Source organism: Pelophylax lessonae, assembly GCF_965119305.1.
Source record: "Pelophylax lessonae genome assembly, chromosome: 4".
In the NCBI taxonomy this organism is placed as follows: Eukaryota; Metazoa; Chordata; class Amphibia; order Anura; family Ranidae; genus Pelophylax; species Pelophylax lessonae.
In genome coordinates this window covers 119,550,449-119,568,712 of record NC_138771.1, presented here as the reverse complement: position 1 = coordinate 119,568,712, position 18,264 = coordinate 119,550,449, and the positions used below count along the sequence as shown (strand labels likewise).

At 44.6% G+C, this 18,264-nt stretch overlaps 1 protein-coding gene across 1 annotated transcript in view; it reads right to left on the bottom strand.

Moving 5' to 3' along the window:
• Nucleotides 1-17,565, bottom strand: part of MRPL18 (mitochondrial ribosomal protein L18) — a 49,668-nt gene extending 32,103 nt beyond the window's left edge. Inside the window, exons 1-2 of the mRNA XM_082256822.1 lie at nt 17,348-17,565; nt 7,618-7,804 (exon numbers count right to left, since the gene is read on the bottom strand). Of these exons, the coding sequence (XP_082112948.1) occupies nt 7,618-7,804; nt 17,348-17,384 (224 nt within the window). The 5' untranslated portion in view covers nt 17,385-17,565. The remainder of the gene's footprint in view (nt 1-7,617; nt 7,805-17,347) is intronic.
• Between the last annotated feature and the right edge of the window lie 699 nt (nt 17,566-18,264).

Sequence of the window (18,264 nt, the reverse complement as noted above, 5' to 3'; positions counted from 1 at the left end):
GGTTCTCAAAAATTGATGAAAGACAAGAAGAAAACTGGTCAGGGAGGCTGCCAAGAGGCCTACAGCAACAGGAATATCTGGCAAGTACTGGCTGTGTGGTACATATGACAACAATCTCCCATATTCTTCATATGTCTGGACTATGGGGTGGAGTGGCAAGACGGAAGCCTTTTCCTACAAAGAAAAACATCCAAGCCCGGCTAAATTTTGCAAAAACACATCTGAAGTCTCCCAAAACATGTGGGAAAATGTGTTTATGGTCTGATGAACCCAAGGTTGAACTTTTGGGCCATAATTCCAAAAGATTTGTTTGGTGCAAAAACAACACTGCACATCACCAAAAGAACACCATACCCACAGTGAAGCATGGTGGTGGCAGCATCCTGCTTTGGGGCTGTTTTCAGCTGGAAGAGGGAACCTTAGTCAAGATAGGAGGGAATTATGAACAGTTCCAAATACCAGTCAATGTTGGCACAAATCCTTCAGGCTTCTGCTAGAAAGCTGAACATGAAGAGGAACTTCATCTTTTAGCATGACAACAACCCAAAGCATGCATCCAAATCAACAAAAGGAATGGCTTCACCAGTAGAAGATTAAAGTTTTGGAAATGCCAAGCCAGAGCCCAGACCTGAATCCAACTAACAATCGGTGGGGTGATTTGAAGAGGGCTGTGCACAGGAAATGCCATCGCAATCTGACAGATTTGGAGTGTTTTTGCAAAAAAGAGTGGGCAAATATTGCCAAATGAAGATGTGCCATGCTGACAGACTCCTACCCAAAAAAGTGCTGTAATAAAATCAAAAGGTGTTTTAACAAAGTATTAGTTTAAGGTTGTTCACACTTATGCAACCATATTTATTTTTTTTTTTATTTCTACTTCCCTCCACTAAAAGATTTCAGTTTGTTATTCAACTAAGTTGTAGAGTTTATAGATCATAAACGGATTATAAAAAGGTGGAAAAGGTTCTGAAAAGATCTATCTTTGTCTCTCTTTTTACAAACCCGATTCCAAAAAAGTTGGGACACTGTACAAATTGTGAATAAAAACAGAAAGCAATGATGTGGAAGTTTCAAATTTCAATATTTTATTCAGAATACAACATATATGACATTTCAAATGTTTAAACTGATAAAATGTATAATTTTAAGGGAATAATAAGTTTGATTTTACATTTCATGGCATCAACACATCGCAAAAAGTTGTGACACGGCCATGTTTACCACTATGTGGCATCCCCTCTTCTTTTTATATCAGTCTGCAAACGTCTGGGGACTGAGGAGACAAGTTGCTCAAGTTTAGGAATAAGAATGTTGTCCCATTCTTGTCTAATACAGGCTTCCAGTTGCCCAACTGTCTTAGGTCTTCTTTGTCGCATCTTCCTCTTTATGATGCGCCAAATGTTTTCTATGGGTGAAAGATCTGGACTGCAGGCTGGCCAATTCAGTACCCGGATCCTTCTTCTACGCAGCCATGATGTTGTAATTGATGCAGTATTTGCTCTGGCATTGTCATGTTGGAAAATGCAAGGTCTTCCCTGAAAGAGACGACGTCGGGATGGGAGCATATGTTGTTCTAGAACTTGGATATACCTTTCAGCATTGATGGTGCCTTTCCAGATGTGTAAGCTGCCCATGCCACACGCACTCATGCAACCCCATACCATCAGAGATGCAGGCTTCTGAACTGAGCACTGATGACAACTTGGTTTGTCCTTGTCCTCTTTAGTCCGGATGACATGGCATCCCAGTTTTTGCCACAGTCCATTTTAAATGAGCCTTGGCCCAGAGAAAATGCCTGTGCTTCTGGATCATGTTTAGATATGGCTTCTTTTTTGGCCTATAGCGTTTTAGTTGGCAACGGCGAATGGCACGGTGGATTGTGTTCACCGACAATGTTTTCTGGAAGTATTCCTGAGCCCATGTTGTGATTTCCATTACAGTAGCATTCCTGTATGTGATGCAGTGGCGTCTTAGGGCCTGAAGATCATGGGCATCCAGTTTGGTTTTCCCGGCCTTGACCCTTACGCACATAGATTGTTCCAGATTCTCTGAATCTTTGGACGATATTATGCACTGTAGATGATGATATCTTCAAACTCTTTGCAATTTTCTCTGAGAAACTCCTTTCTGATATTGCTGCACTATTTTGCGCTGCAGCATTGGGGGAATTGGTGATCCTCTGCCCATCTTGACTTCTGAGGGACACTGCCACTCTGAGAGGCTCTTTTTATACCCAATCATGTTGCCAATTGATCTAATAAGTTGCAAATTGGTCCTCCAGCTGTTCCTTATATGTACATTTAACTTTTCCGGCCTCTTATTGCTATCTGTCCCAACTTTTTTGGAATGCGTATCTCTCATGAAATCCAAAATGAGCCAATATTTGGCATGACATTTCAAAATGTCTCACTTTCAACATTTGATATGTTATCTTTATTATATTGTGACTAAAACATAAAAGTTTGAGATTTGTAAATTAGTCCATTCCTTTTTTACTCACAATTTGTAGAGTGTCCCAACTTTTTTGGAATTGGGTTTGTATATCACAGAAACCTGACATTTTACCAGGGGTGTGCATGTAGACTTTTTATTATATATATATATATACACACACACACACACATACATCTGCAAGAAAAAGTATGTGAACCCTTTGGAATGATATGGATTTCTGCACAAATTGGTCATAAAATGTGATCTGATCACACACCAGTTCTGGGTTTGCTTTTCACAAGAAGCATTGCCTGATGTGAATGGTGCCTCGCACAAAAGAGCTCTCAGAAGACCTACGATTAAGAATTGTTCACTTGCATAAAGCTGGAAAGGGTTATAAAAGTATCTCCAAAAGCCTTACTGTTCATCAGTCCACGGTAAGACAAATTGTCTATAAATGGAGAAAGTTCAGCACTGCTGCTACTCTCCCTAGGAGTGGCCGTCCTGTAAAGATGACTGCAAGAGCACAGCGCAGACTGATCAATGAGGTGAAGAAGACCCATTGTCAGACAGTACACTGGTGCAGTGGTTCCTGGGTTCCCCCTGGGGCACGACAATGCCCAGCCTCATGTGGTGGGAGTATGCAGCCAGTTCCTGAAAGATGAAGGAATGGATACCATTGAATGGGCCCTACGCTCCCCTGACCTAAATCTAAGAGCACCTCTGGGACATTATGTTTCAGTCCATAAGACACCGCCAGGTTGCACCTCAGTCTGTTAAAGAGCTAAGTGATGCCCTATTCCAGATCTGGGAGAAAATACCCCAGGACACCAGTCGTCTCATTAGGAGCATGCCCCAACATTGTCAGGCATGCATACAAGCACGTGTGGGCCATACAAACTACGGAGTATCATTTTGAATTGCTGCAATTCAATTTCAGCAAAATGGACTAGCTTGCTGCATAATTTTTTCACTTTGATTTTTAGGAGTCTTTGACTTCAGCTTTCTGTAGGTTAATCATTTTCATTTCTATCAAACAATGTGGCATCTTTTCATTTCTAACACATTACCCAGGCAATATTATAGATATCCAGCATGATATTTTTCCCCATTGAGATCTGATGTGTTTTCAAAGCGTTCCTTTTTTTTCAAGCAGTGTGCGCATTTTATTTAATATATATATATTTAAATTTTATTATTATTATTGTTATTATTATTATTATACAGGAGGAATTTGAGGGCCCTGCTTGTTAGAGCTTACAATCTAGAAGGGAGGGTCAAGTGAAACAAAAAGGCAATAACTGTGGGGATGAGCCGATGGTGAAAATGGAAGTACAGTTGTCAGGTGTGGGTAGGATAGGCTTCTCTGAAGAGGAGGGTTTTCAGGGATCCTCTAAGAGCAAATAGAGTAGGAGATAATCGGACAGATTAGGGTAAGAAGTTCCATAGGATTGGAGAGGTTCTGAAAAAGTCCTGGAGGCGAGCATGGGAGGAGGCGACGAGGGCGCTAGAGGGCAGGAGATTTTGAGAGGAACAAAGAGCGATTAGGTTGGTATTTTGAGACTAGGCTAGTTATGTAGCTGGGGGCTAAATTGTGGATAGCTTTGTAAGTTGTGGTTAGTATTTTGAATTTAATTTGTTGGGTGAGTGGAAGCCAGTGGAGGAATTGACAGACAGGAGTAGCAGACAGTGAGCGATTGGTAAGGTGGAGGAGTCTGGCAGCAGCTTTCATGATGGATTGAAGGGGGGATAGAAGTAGAGCCAATGAGAGGGAAATTGCAGTAGTCAAGGAGCGAGACGACCAGGGAGCGAACTAGGAGGTTTATGTGTCACCGTTTAGAAAGGGGCGTATTTTAGAGATGTTGCGGAGGTTGAGGCGGAAAGAATTGAACAGTGATTGGATGTGGGGCTTGAAGGAGAGTTCAGAGTCCAGGACTAGACTTAGGACCGTGGCATGCGTGGATGGGCTGATAGTTGTGCCATCGATTTTGACAGAAAGATCAGGGGAAGGGGCACGTGGTGGAGGAAAAATTATAAGTTCTGTTTTGGATAGATTGAGTTTGAGGAAGTGGTGTGACATCCAGACGGATCTGCTAGTAAATTAGTGATACGTGAGGAGACTGAGGGAGAGAGCTGAGGGGTGGATAAATAGATTTGGGTATCGTTAGCGTAGAGATGGTATTGAAAGCCATGGAGGCTATCAGCTGACCCAGAGGGGAGGTGTAGATTGAAAATAGGAGAGGTCCAAAAACAGAACTTTGGAGGACCCCAACAGAGAAAGTAAGAGGAGAGGATAAGTTTGGATAAGTAGGAAGAGAACCAGTCAAGAGTACAGTAAGGAGACCAAAGGCGTGGAGTTTTTTTTTTTTTTTGAGGAGGGGGTGGTCAACCATATCAATGGCAGCAGAAAGGTCTAGCAGTTGGAGTACAGAATAGTGTCCACTGGTTTGGGCTGTTAGATAGTTTTAGGAGAGTTTCTGTGGAGTGTAGAGGTCGAAATCCAGACTGAAGGGGATCAAGAAGGCTATTCTCGGCAAGGTGGTCGCTCAGTCGGTTGTAGACCAGACGTTCAAGGAGTTTGGAAAATAAGGGGAGCAAGGAAATAGGGCGTTGGTTGTTAAGATTGGTGGGGTCCAGTGAGGGATTTTTAAGGATGAGGCTGACTGGTGCATGTTTTAGAGAGTTAGGGAAGATGCCAGAAGAGAGGGAGAGATTGAAGATGTGGGTTAGAGAGTGTAGAATAGGGCCAGAAGGTGAACGTAGCATTTGCGAGGGAACAGGATCCAGAGGGCAGGTGGTTAGCTCGATGTTTGCAAGTAGTTGAGCAACCTCCACTATAGTGGTGGGGTTGAATGAGGGAAGAAGTGATTGTACCTGTGGGCATGAAGTGTAAAGCTTGGAAGGTATCTGAACAGCAGATATCTCCTCAGGAATTGTATCAATCTTCTGTTTGAAGTGATTGGCGACCTCCTGGACAGTGAGCGAGTTAGTGGGTGGAGGCAGTGGAGGACGAAGTAGAGAGTTGAAGATAGAGAAGAGTTGCTGGGGATCGGATGACAAGTAGTTAATGAGAGTGATAAAATAGGTCTGCTTGGCAGTGTGGGGACTGGAATTGTATTTTTGGAGGGCAGATTTATATTGGTTAAAAACTTTCCGAGACCTAGTCTTACACCACATGCGCTCAAGAGCATGGCTATGCTTTTTTAGTTGTGTTATCTGTTTGCCAAGGTTGAAGGGGTCAGGACCTGATTCGATGTGTAGTGAGGGGACCCAGTGTGTCCAGGAAGGCTAAAAGTGAAGTGCTGTAGACAGAAGTGGGCTAGGTTGGTGCAGGACAGGGGTACAATTTTGTCATGGGATGGCCGTTATAGAGAAGAGAAGGGTTGAGCTGGTGTAGGTTTCTACAGGTAACTGTAAGGCATTAGGGAGGGAGAGGAGATGGAGGAGAGGGAGAGAGTGAAACTAATAAGGTAGTGATCAGAGAGAGGGAAAGGATAGTTGGAGAGATTGCACGGATAGCATAGGTGGAAGAAAACAAGGTGAAGGATATTGCCTTCAGAGTGAGTAGAAGCATGTATCCATTGCTTCAGGTCAAAAGAGGGAGTTAGACTGAGCAGTTTGGAAGTGGCAGGAGTGTGTGTAATAATAGGGTTGTTGAAGTTACGGAGAATGATTGTGGGGATTTCAGAAGAGACAAAGTAGGGTAGCCAGGCAGAGAAGTCGTCAAGAAAGGGTGATACTGGTCCAGGGGGGCGGTAGATCACAGCTTTCCTTAGAAAAACTGGAGAGTAAAGACGAATGCAGTGTGCCTCAGATGGAGAGCGACAGAGAGGGAGGTGGGTGAAGTACCCGAAAGGTCTTATGTGGGGCTAGAAGGATCCCGACACCCCCTCCCTTGCATCCACTGGGTCTAGGGGGAGTGAGTCCAGAGAAGGCCAACTTGAGATAGAGCAGCAGAAGACGCAGTGTCAGATTCATAAAGCCAGGTTTCTGTAATGGTGAGAAGGTTTAGGAGTGTGTCTATGGGAATGTTTGACCTTTCTTCCAGAAGCACATATTTGAGGTCAGGCAATGATGTGGATGAGAAGGCCTGGCTCACAGTCTCCACTCTAATTCATCCCAAAGGTGTTCTAATCGGGTTGGGGTCAGGACTCTGTGCAGGCCAGTCAAGTTCCTCCACCCCAAACTCTCTCAACCATGTATTTATGGACCTTGCTTTGTGCACTGGTCCCAAATAATTTGGTGGGGGGGGCGGGGGGAATTCTGGCGTGGGGTTGTTTTTCAGGGGTTGTGCTTGGCCCCTTAGTTCCAGTAAAGGGAACTCTTAAGGCGTCAGCATACCAAGACATTTTGGACAATTTAATTCTTCCAACTTTGTGGGAACAGTTTGGGGATGGCCCCTTCCTGTTCCAACATGACTGCCCGCCAGTGCATAAAGCAAGGTCTGTCCAGTATCTGGATCGAGTACGGGCTCTAGCACAGGATGCCAAAAACACCACTTTTTAGATGTTTTTTTTTTTCTTCACTGCACAGATCTAAATGCAGCTCATTGTTTTAAATAGGTCTGTACACATGACAGAACTAAAATGTAAACAGCAAACGTAAACTAGCACCAGGTTCAGTAAAAAAAAAAAAATCTCCATCACTTGTAAGTATTGTATGAATGTGTGACTACGTGTGTAAATCACATCTCCCCTTATATGTCAGTTTTGAAATTAACTGAACATGCTTGCCTACATAGACAGAGCCTTTTTGTTAGGACATATGCGTAATTATCCACTTACAAAACCAGAAGAAGTACCAAATGCACTAAAATGTTCCATTGTACAATAAATTACTAAACTCTTGAAGCCAGCCGCATGCATATATGCAACCGCTCGGCAGGTGGGCCTTCACACTGAGCGGCTGCATATATGAGGCCCTGTTACAACAACTTACTGTTCTGAGAGCACACTCCCTGCACAGTAGCCGGCAGGGATCGGTAAGCTCCCGATGCATACTTGCGAGCGGGAGCTTTTCGATCATGTGATCGCTGTGATAGCCAATCACAGTGGGACATGATCCGAATGCCTGCCACCGTCTCTCGGCCTTTAAAATTAATAAAGGGCCAAGAGGCACTCTGCATGAAGAGGTTAAAGATAGAGTTATTATTAAAGTAGGAATATTTGTTGCGTCTGAACTTACCTATGCCAGTATGCCCTGGTTGGCCACACTGTGCCCCAGCCACGATCCTTAACTGCAAGAGACAGACGTTCCAAGTTACGAGGATTCCGATTGGTGAATTCAGGATTTACTATTTCATTTTCATGCGTGTCCACCTCAACTTCTGGAGGGACATGAACACTGGCCGTACTACTGGCCGGACGGACAGCTGAAACAAAAAGAATAAATAGTTAGATCCTCAGTGATATTTCAGAGCTGAGCAATCAGTCTACAAATTTTGCTTTAACGTGATACATTTTTCAGTTTGTTTTTTTTTTTGCACGAGGCACATATCTTTTTAGGGACATCTCCCTGCACTGCTCCCTCTTTCTTCGCGGCTCTTGCCCTGCAAGGCACAAGCGAATATTTAGCGGTGAAGAAAATAGCCAGGGTGCAACAACAAAAATACACCAGTGAGAGAGGAAACCACCAGGGACTCCCGCCCTTGAAACTATTCCGTGTATATAACAACCACTACCGCCAGTGCCCATCAACCGGTGTAAAGGTAACAGCGCTGATGAGCCTACATCACACTTACCTTAGGGTCAGGATGTGCGTGCGTCCCCTGATCCACCTCCTCTGCAGCAGCCACCTCCATTGCAATGCAGGGAGTCTCAGGATTGCCACTTACTTATGTGGATTATCCGAATGAGCACCGTCCTTGTCCATCCCTGCAGGCCCCAGACCGGATCCTGTGGATTGGGATGCCAGTCCATGGTGCAGTGCTGTTATTCTCCCGTCTTCCATTCTAGGATAGTGCGAGACGCCCGTGGCCCATAGTCAAGATGGCCACCATGACACTTCTGCCACCCCGCCCGTAGGATACCGGCCAGAAAGGACATGCCCTCTGCGTTCCCAGCTCCACAAGAGTGACTGAATTCCCTCTGACGGCCATGCCAGGAGGAAGGGAGACACCAGCCCCATGCTGCCCCCCCGGGAAACGAAGACTCTCGATGCCTGCAAGGGCCTCCACTGTGGCTCTCCTCTATTGGACACAAAAACAGGGAGAAGGGGGGTCTCCCAATCCCCCATCAAACTGAAGGTATCAGGGGGGCCTGAGTTCCACAGCTAACCATCCCCAGGGACAATGCCCCAGTTAAGGAGAGGCCAGGGTCGGGAGGCTCCTGCCACCTTGCACACAGCCCTGACAGCATAAAGTTTTCTTAAAGTGATCCTGTCTGGCCAAGGAAACACAAAATACTGAGAGTCTCTGGGTCTCACCTGTATTTAAACTAATGTGGATTGTGTTTCCTGTGCTAGGTGGGAGGAGCCTATCTCCCATTAAGCCGTCCTGGAAGATGACTGGGGCAAAAATGTTTTTTTTAATTTAAGGAATTGTTAATTGAGGAAACATCACTGACTGAACAATACTGAACAAATATAACAAATGATATGTTGGCACCCATTTGTAAGTAGCCAGCCTCTAAGCTGAATGATGTCAGAGACATTCTCTGAATAGCGAAACACCAGCATTGCACCTTTTCCATCCTGGATATAGGCGATTGCACTTCCAGCACTTTTATTAAAGTGATGAGATTTCATTATTTGGCGTTCTGGGATTGGACAAGTGGAGACTGACTTTCATATGCCCCTTGTCCAATCACAGAATGCTTTTTAATATTTAAAAAGAATACAAGACATTTTCTGAATGGAGGAGCTGCACTGCGAACGACCGACTGTCCTCCCTGTGCTCCAGCCTCAACTGTTCTGGCTGTGAAACTGACATCAGCGGAGACATCACATCAAAGGCTGCATGTAAATAATATCTTTAAAGAAAGACGCAGCAGCCGACAGTGGAATACACATCATTAGAGATACCTTATTGGTAGTAAAGAATACCGCAATTACGTTTTTGCCTTTACTTCAACTTTAGAAGCACTAACACTTTTCTGGTGGTATGGCTTCTTAAAGTGGCCTGTGCCAGATTCAAAAATCACTACTGCCAGTTTCAGTAGCTTTATCCAATCATTTGGAAGATTCAGGTAGTTCTTAATAGTGTCACTTTTACAAAACGGCACTATTCATGCACCAAATAAAAAAGAATGTACTGTAAACTATAAGTTGGCATACAGACAGGCATAGTGCCTGTCTCTGTATGCTGTGTAGCAGAGCGGCATGTTTGGTGCTGCTGCTAACTCCCCTCTCCACTTCTCACTATTCATTAAGGATGCTTTCAGCTTCACAGCCAACAGCCTAACTTCCAGTGATGCTGACAGTAAGAGGAGCCTGACAGGGAAGCTGAGACACTAGTTCTCCATTAGGTTCACTCTCACCTTGTAATTGCCCACTGCTTGTTTTCAGATTCTTTAGCCAATGGCAGGCTGTCTATTGACAATGGATCTGCTCACTGCCTGCTGGTAATCACAATGGGAATCAGACCTGATGAGAAATGAGTGTCCATCAGGCTCTGCCATCCAAGCTTCAAAAATCCTCAGCCACTGTACTGTATGCAGGACAGGTGCAGTGACAGAATGTAAATATGGACCAGAACACAAACTAAAAGACAAGTATGGGATTTATTTTTTTAGATCATACTTACCCAGGTGAATGCAGCCTCAGTCCAATGGTGCATCTGTCCCTCGCCGGCTCTAAGGCTGAGAACCAAGTGATCAAGCACTGCTGATCGCTTGGTTTCCAGGGCTTCTTGAGCAGAGAGCCATTGACTGTCAGTCACCGGCTCTCTGCTTCGGCCCAAGCTTTGGCTGTACTTCTCCTTTAATGTATAGAGAGAAATAGCCGCACTCCAACTTGAAGGTGAAAAATGTAAAATCTGTTTTATTCGTATCCAAAAGATAAAATCAATTTAAAGTGTATCCATAATCTAGTCAGAGACAAGAGATGAACGCATAGTAGACGCGTTTCACGGATAAACGTCCGCTTAGCTGACTAAGCGGACGTTTATCCGTGAAACGCGTCAACTACTATGCGTTCATCTCTTGTCTCTGACTAGATTATGGATACACTTTAAATTGATTTTATCTTTTGGATACGAATAAAACAGATTTTACATTTTTCACCTTCAAGTTGGAGTGCGGCTATTTCTCTCTATACATTATAGTTGCCTGGACTGTGGATCCTTGCTGCGCCTTATTTTGATGGTTGGGATTACCTTATCACTGGAGCGGTTCTTTTGCCCTTTCTGCTGATCTGTGACTGTACTTCTCCTTTAATGTACTGGTTAACAACAGATGCATGCATATGCTCCCATTAATGACACTTATAGTGGAAGTTTAGGTAAAAACTAACTAATCCTACTCTATGCCACATTCTAAGATTAATCTATCTCGCCCTGTAAAGCCGAAACCACAATACTTAACTGTTTTGCAGCTGCTCGGGTCCGGTCCCACGTTGTGTCAGTGGTGGCTTCAATTTGTAGGGGTGTGCAGAGTCAGCCAACAATGGAAGCCCTATAGCAACTCTATGGAGGACGTCACTTCCCAGCTGTAGTCGGTTCTCATCTGCACACAGCATCCACCGCTGGAGACTGGACCAGATCGGCTGCAGAACACGCGAGTACAGCAACTTCATTTCTGCTTTACAGGGCTAAATAGATTAATCTTAGAATGTGGCATACAGTAAAACTAGAGTTAGTTTTTGCCTAAATTTCCACTTTAACAGACCGACAACTGGGACATTTCCATAGTTTACTGTATTGCTACAATTTTCCATACTAGTTACCATTTAAAGCTGAATTCCAGTTAAGTTTCTTTCCACCTCTTTTTTTTTTGGCATACTTTGATAGCATTGCCATTTGGAATTGCAGGCAGAATTTCAGCAATGCCACCAATAATCCCAAATCACTACATGCGAGCAGAGCCTTGGAATTCCGGGCTTAGTTTCAGAGGTGACCTGATGGGGAACTGAGAGACTACTTCCCCATCATGTCCACCCAACCCCGCCCCATGATGCAGGACTTAACAGCGCCTGGCGTTTCACCTACAATACATGTCCCAGCAGGAGATCCCCACTGTGTGTCATCCAGCAAGATCTCCTAATGATCTCCATGCAGCACAGAAGGTGGACGGGCGGGCGGCGGCGGGGGTGTTGGGGTCGGTAAGTGCTGGCAGGGAGCAGAGCAGGAGGGAGGTGGACACCACATACATGGGTGGTACAGACCATCTGTGAGACCCCTCCGCCCACTATATCAAGCAGGGATGGAAGTACATTACTGCTTGCTGTAGCTAGAACTACAAATGGGAAACGCCAAGACCAGTGGCTGGGGAACAAGAGGAATAGCAGCCACCAGTCTTAAAGCTCGTACACACTATAAAAAAAAAAAATCAGGCATTTTCAGCCAAGGTATTTACGCACAATTTTCGTATAGTGTGTACACAACTTTCTACAGCCGATTCAGAATTTTCCTACGAAAATTCTCGAAGGGACAAACTCCAAAATTGTTCTCTTACATAAAAAAACGATTTTCGTTTAATGTGTACTGTTTTCATACAATTTTTGTACGAGAAAAATCAGAAAAGAAAGACTGTGCATGATCAGAAACAGTAAACAACAAAAAAAAGCCTTTGTCGTACGAATTTTTGTTCATCGGTTCCGATTTGCTGTGAAACAACAAGGAAAATCGGACGATCGTTCGCCCGATTTTCTTAAAGTATGTACCCCACTTAACATACAGGAAACCACTGGGGATTAACAGCTATACCTCTAAATCAATAGGCTATTACAGAGGAACTATTAAGCTCAGAAGATGGATGGCATAGTTGGTGAAGGTAGAGATCAGCAACAAGGACATGGGAAAAAGGTTTTTGCAAGAGTTCTCATTTAAGGTTAAACTGCTTCTCTTCCAATCTCATTGTGTGGCCGTGTCCTCTTACACTCCCTGAGACTGAATAGATTCCTACCTGCACTGGAATTACCATTGAGATATTTGTGCGAGGATCACCAATACTTTAATTAAAGTGATCATAAACTACTTTTTGAAAAAAAAAAAAAAAAAAATATATACAATATATTTATTATACTTACCTGCTCTGTGCAATGGCTCCACATAGCGGTCCTGAACCACCTCTTCTGGGGTTACCCACCCTGAACCTCCTAACCTTCTCTTCTGGGGTTCTCCTCTTTGGAGTGTGCCTGTATAGGGAATTGTTTGCTATGGGGGCACACCTGCGTGCTCTATCCTGAGCTGCTCTTCCTGTGTCTATAGACACACACAGTGCATGTTGACCCCACCCCCTGCTCCCGGCTCACAGGATTTGACTGACAGCAGCATGAGCCAATGGCTTGAGAGGCGAAAGAGAAAGCAGACGGCTGCAGTGTTGGATCGATAATTGTGATCAGGTAAGTGTTAAGGGAGCTGGGGGGGGGGTAAAGGAAGCTGAACGCAGAAAGATTTTTGCCCTAATGCAGAGAAAACATTAAGGTAAAAATCCTTCAGCCTTTACAGCCACTTTAAAGATATAGATTAACCACTTGCCGACCAAACTTTTTCTTGCACTTTTTACAAGTTTAAATCAGTATTTTGAGCTAGAAAATTACTTATAACCCCCAAATATCATACATTTTTTTAGCAGAGATCCTAGGGAATAAAATGGTGCTCGTTGCAATGTTTTTATGTCGCATGATATTTGTGCAAAACAAAATAAAATAAACAAACGTTTACCACAAATATTTTGTATAATGTGAGTGAAAGATGATGTTATGCCAAGTAAAGGCTCCTTTCACACGGCCGCTCCGTGTGAAAGGTCCGCTGCGGGACTTTTTTTTTTTTTTTCCATGGAGCGGATGACATTTCTGTCATCCGCTCCGTGTGCCCGCATATCATCCCATCCGTTTGCGGACATAATGTAAGTATATGGCACTGCGGATGTCAGCGGATGACACCGCTGACATCCGATTTTCCTTCCTTTCCGTTTTTTACACGGAAGGAAAAATGGGGTTCTGTTCCGTTCGTAAAAACGGAACAGAACTGAAAGGAGGAAAATCGGGTGTCAGCGGATGGCATTCCGCTGACACCCGCAGTGCCATTCACTTACATTATGTCCGCAAATCATCCGCAAACGGATTGGATGATTTGCGGACACACGGAGCGGCCGTGTGAAAGGACCCTAAATAGATACCAAACATGTCACACTGTAAAACTGCGCACGCTCATGGATTGTCGACCAACTACGGTACTTAAATCTCTATAGGCGATGCTTTAAAAGCCTTTCACAGAAGGTCTAGTGCTAGAATTATTGCTCTAACATTGATGTGTGTGGTGCAAATACTATTTAAATATGCTTGTGCGACTTACGTATGCGTTCGCTCCTACGCGCAAGCACAGAGGGGTGGGGGTGCTTTACATTTTTTTACTTTTTTTATTTTTACACTGTCCCTTTTTTTTTTTTTTATCACTTTTGTTACTATTACACAGAGTGTAAACATCCCTTAACATAAAAATAAGGATGACTGGTCCTCTTTATTGAGATCTGGGCTCACAAAGACCCCAAATCACTTATTTACCTTTAAAAACAAAAGATCTAAAAAAAAAAAAGTGATAATTTGCTTTAAAAAATTACTTCCAGCCTGGACCGGAAGATATGTCATGACATTGCTCCCGATCCTATAAGGCGATAGAGGGGATCAAAGATGATCTACTCTTTGATCGCCTATGGGAGCAGCCGGCTGCACTGTGGGATCATTTCTTAGGTGAACTGGTGGAAAAAGTAAATCTGAGAAATACCAGCGAAGGGGGGGGGGGGGGGACAGCGCTTGGAGCGGTTTCATGAGAAAGCTGGCCGCAAAAAATGATACCGGTTTATGGCTGATATCTTTAGCTTTAATGCTGGTAAACCACTTGCAAACTGCAAAATATATATACGTATTTTGGTTAAAAACAAAAAAAAGGAATAAAAATAATTTTAAGCCCAGCTCTAGAATTCGCTCCCAAATAAAACATGGAAGAAGAGATATTAAAGTAAGAGCCATTGCACAAGGGAACACACTCTGCATTCTTGTGCAACTCAGTGCAGTGTGATTTTCAGTGCATTCATTTGAATGGGCTGAAATCGCACCGAAAGTGGGGGGATGCACTATTTTTCAAAAACACACTGCAAACTGGATCACAGGGGACCACAGTACAATGTGATCTGGTGCAGGCAAGCACGCTGCAATTGTGATCTGTGTTTAGGATGTGGTTAGGAATACGCCGACACTCGCAGAAGATCGCACACCAGGTGCATTTTGAACTCAGTGCAAAAACCAGATACAGAGCACAGCATTCCCTCACCATGTTGCAATGTGCACCGGCCCTAATAAACATCTCCGTCATTAACCACTTAAGCCCCAGAAGATTTTACCCCCTTCCTGACCAGGGGGTATTTTGCGATTCGGCACTGCGTGACTTTAACGGACAATTGCGCAGTCGTACGACGCCGTACCTAAACAAAAAAAGAGCGTCAATTTTGCAAAAATAATATTTTTCACATTTTTTTATATGAAATTCCCCCCACAAAAAAATATAAAAATAAAAATTTAACATTTTCGGCCAATTTGTTTTATGCTACATATGTTTGGTAAAGAAAAAAAAAATGGCAAAAAGCGGATTTTGATTGGTTTGCGCAAAAGTTATCGCGTTTACTAACAAAAGGAAAGATTTTAGTCATTTTTGTTGTGTTTTTTTTTTAACGCGTAATGGCGGCGATCTGCGATTTTTTTTGCGGTACTGCGACATTGCGGCGGACGGATCGGACCCTTGACTGACATTTTTGACACTTTTGGGGTTACCAGTGACATTACTACAGTAATCAGTGCTATACATATGCACTGTTACTGTAAAATTACACTGGCAGTGAAGGGGTTAACTTTATTTGAGAGGGAGGGGTGGTGTGTGTCCCTAGGACTGTGATTGGCTGTGGCTTGAGCTGTAGGAACAATGATCAACGGTCCTACATAGTAGAACCGTATGATCACTATTCCTACACGGGGGAGAATGACAGGCGGCTGTGTTTACATCAGCCGCCTGCCTTTCTCCCTCTCCACCGACGATCGCTGAGTGACCGGCGGACATCGGGTCACACGCGCGGGGGGTCCGTGACCGCGCGAGAGCGCACCTCCGGCGGCGCGCGCGCGCTCCCCAGAGCCTCACAGGCTAGTGACGTACCCCTACGTCACTTTGCCTGTGAGGGGCTGACCGCCGCAGTATATGTACTTGCGGCGGTCGGCAAGTGGTTAAAAAGGTGATCCAGCCTGTAAAAAAAAAAAATATTCAAAAGTCGGAGGCTACAAATACTGTAGCTGCTGACTTTTAATATGAGGACACTTACGAGCCCATTCAGACTAGCGCGACACGACTTTGGGGGGCGACCTGTGAAGTTGCGTGCACCGCTACTTCAGCGCGACTTGCAGAGACTTCACATAATGGAAGTCTATCCAAGTCGCCCCGAAGTAGTACAGGACCCTTTTTCTAAGTCGGAGCGACTTGTGTCGCTCCTATTAGAACGGGTCCTGTGCTAATCAATGGACCGCGACTTGTCAGGCTGACAAGTCGCGCTAATGTGAATGGGCTCTACCCGTCAATAATCCTGCGATGTCGGCACCCCTAGCTGAACCATCCATCGGCTCCGGCATCTTCACTAAGGGAAATAGAAGTGAAGCCTTGCGGCTTTACAGCCTGTTTCCTACTGTGTGTGCGCTGTGCTTTCTGAATGGTCCCGCTGTCTTCTGGGACCTGCGTGTGTCTCCCAGAAAGCAGCAGGGGAGGAGGAGGGGCTGGAAATTTTGATTACCGCTACTACTACGATTGCAGCGATCTTACCTGGAAGTGGGTAGCTGGTTTTGACAGGTACCCCCCCCCTCCCCCAAAAGGTGTCAAATGTGACAGCAGAGGAGGTGGAGGAAGTAAAACAAGCAGAGCTCCGCTTCAAGGCTGGGTTCACACATATGTAAATTGGATATGGGCTTCCCCGCATCCAATTCGCATGACAGGAGAGTGTGACCGACTCTCAATAGAGCCGCTTCACACAGGTCCGGGGCGGACATGGTATGCATTAAAGCGGGCGCTGTGCGTTTTTGAGTCCGATTCAAGTGGGAGTTCAGCCAAAGATTTGGACCCGATTCACACATAAACCTGTAAACAGGGATGCCCCGGACCCCCTGCGAGCCGCAGCCGCGTATTTGTGAATGGAGCCTGAAGTGGGGTAAAAACTAAGAAAATGGGGAGAACGATCGTCCGATTTTCCTCGTTTCACAGCAAACTGAAACCGATGAAGGAAAATTTGTACAAAAATTCTCGTACAACGAAGGCTTTTTTTGTAGCTTATTATTTCTGCCCATGCGCAGTCTTTTGTCTGATTCTCGTATGAAAATCGTTCGTTCTGTTCCCATACAAGAAACATTTTGGATATTTGTCCCTTGAGGAGTTTTCATGTGAAAAGTTGGAATCGGCTGCAGAAAGTTGTGAACACACTAAACAAAACCGTTCAAAAGTGTTTTGGATGAAAATTCTCGCCTGATTTCCTTATAGTATGAATGAAAAGTAAAACTGTATGCACAACAAGGACTCTGAAATCTGCGAGGACTCAGAAAATACCAGTCACCTGGCTGCCTCTGGCAGTGACCCAGGACAGGTATGTAGATCAGGGAAGTCACCATTCTGATTCTTCACACCTGCTTTGAGCCAGGGACTTGGTATAGTGAAGCCAGAGGATCAGCATGACACCCAGTAAAGTCAGCAGTGGAGGACTCTATGGTCCTGTGATGACACACAGCTCCTTACCCTGGATGAGGAATCTGCCTCGTAGGAGCACGGACATTGCTGTGGGGAGCGCCTCCTGATGTTTACCCGGACATCCAGCTGCTCTAATAAACGTTCTCCGGTTAGATGTGAAATACACCGAGACAGTTCAGGGCGCTGACATGCTACACACAGGGCACTTCCGGTAACCTTACAATGCCCGCTTAGCGAGCGGCCATCTTTGTTGAGGGCGCCTCCTGGCTTCCGCACATGCGCGTTTTGTAAAAGCCGCTGCATGCTGAGCAGACAGATATCTGAGCAGTGAGATAAACAAAGCCATGTGCTAGTACATAGGAGCTTCCAGACAAGTACAAGGATGGCTGTAATATTATTAATACACATAGAATAGAAATAATATATAATAATATTGAAGTGACCATGAGGGTAAAGACTGCAAAGGGGGGACATTAGCCTGGTTATGTCTATGAGGTGTTTGCAGGTGTTCTATCAGATTGCTGCTACCCATCAGATTGTGTAACAGAAGTGACATTCCGACCAAGCGTCATGCATTCCAACATGCACCCTCCGGTGTAACGTTAAAAAACCTACCCCGTGAAAATTCCCTACCCTCGTCACTTCCTGTGCACGTACGTCATGCATCAGCTGAGCCGCTTCCCAGTGCGCATGCTCAGGCAGTAAATGATCGCTCACACCAGAAGTGACGAAGGTAGGGAATTTTCACGGGGTAGGGTTTTTTAACGTTACAACGGCTTCCCGTGAAATAACCCTACCCTATTTCCCAGTGCTTAAAGCATTGGGTTAGCAAATTATGTCGGCTTCCCGTGAAAATACCCTACCCTCGTTCCCTGGCGGGTCGAGGAAAATGTAAAAGTGTCTCCTAATGGAGGAAAATTAAAAATATATATATATATATATCTTTTTTTTATCATTCCATTTCG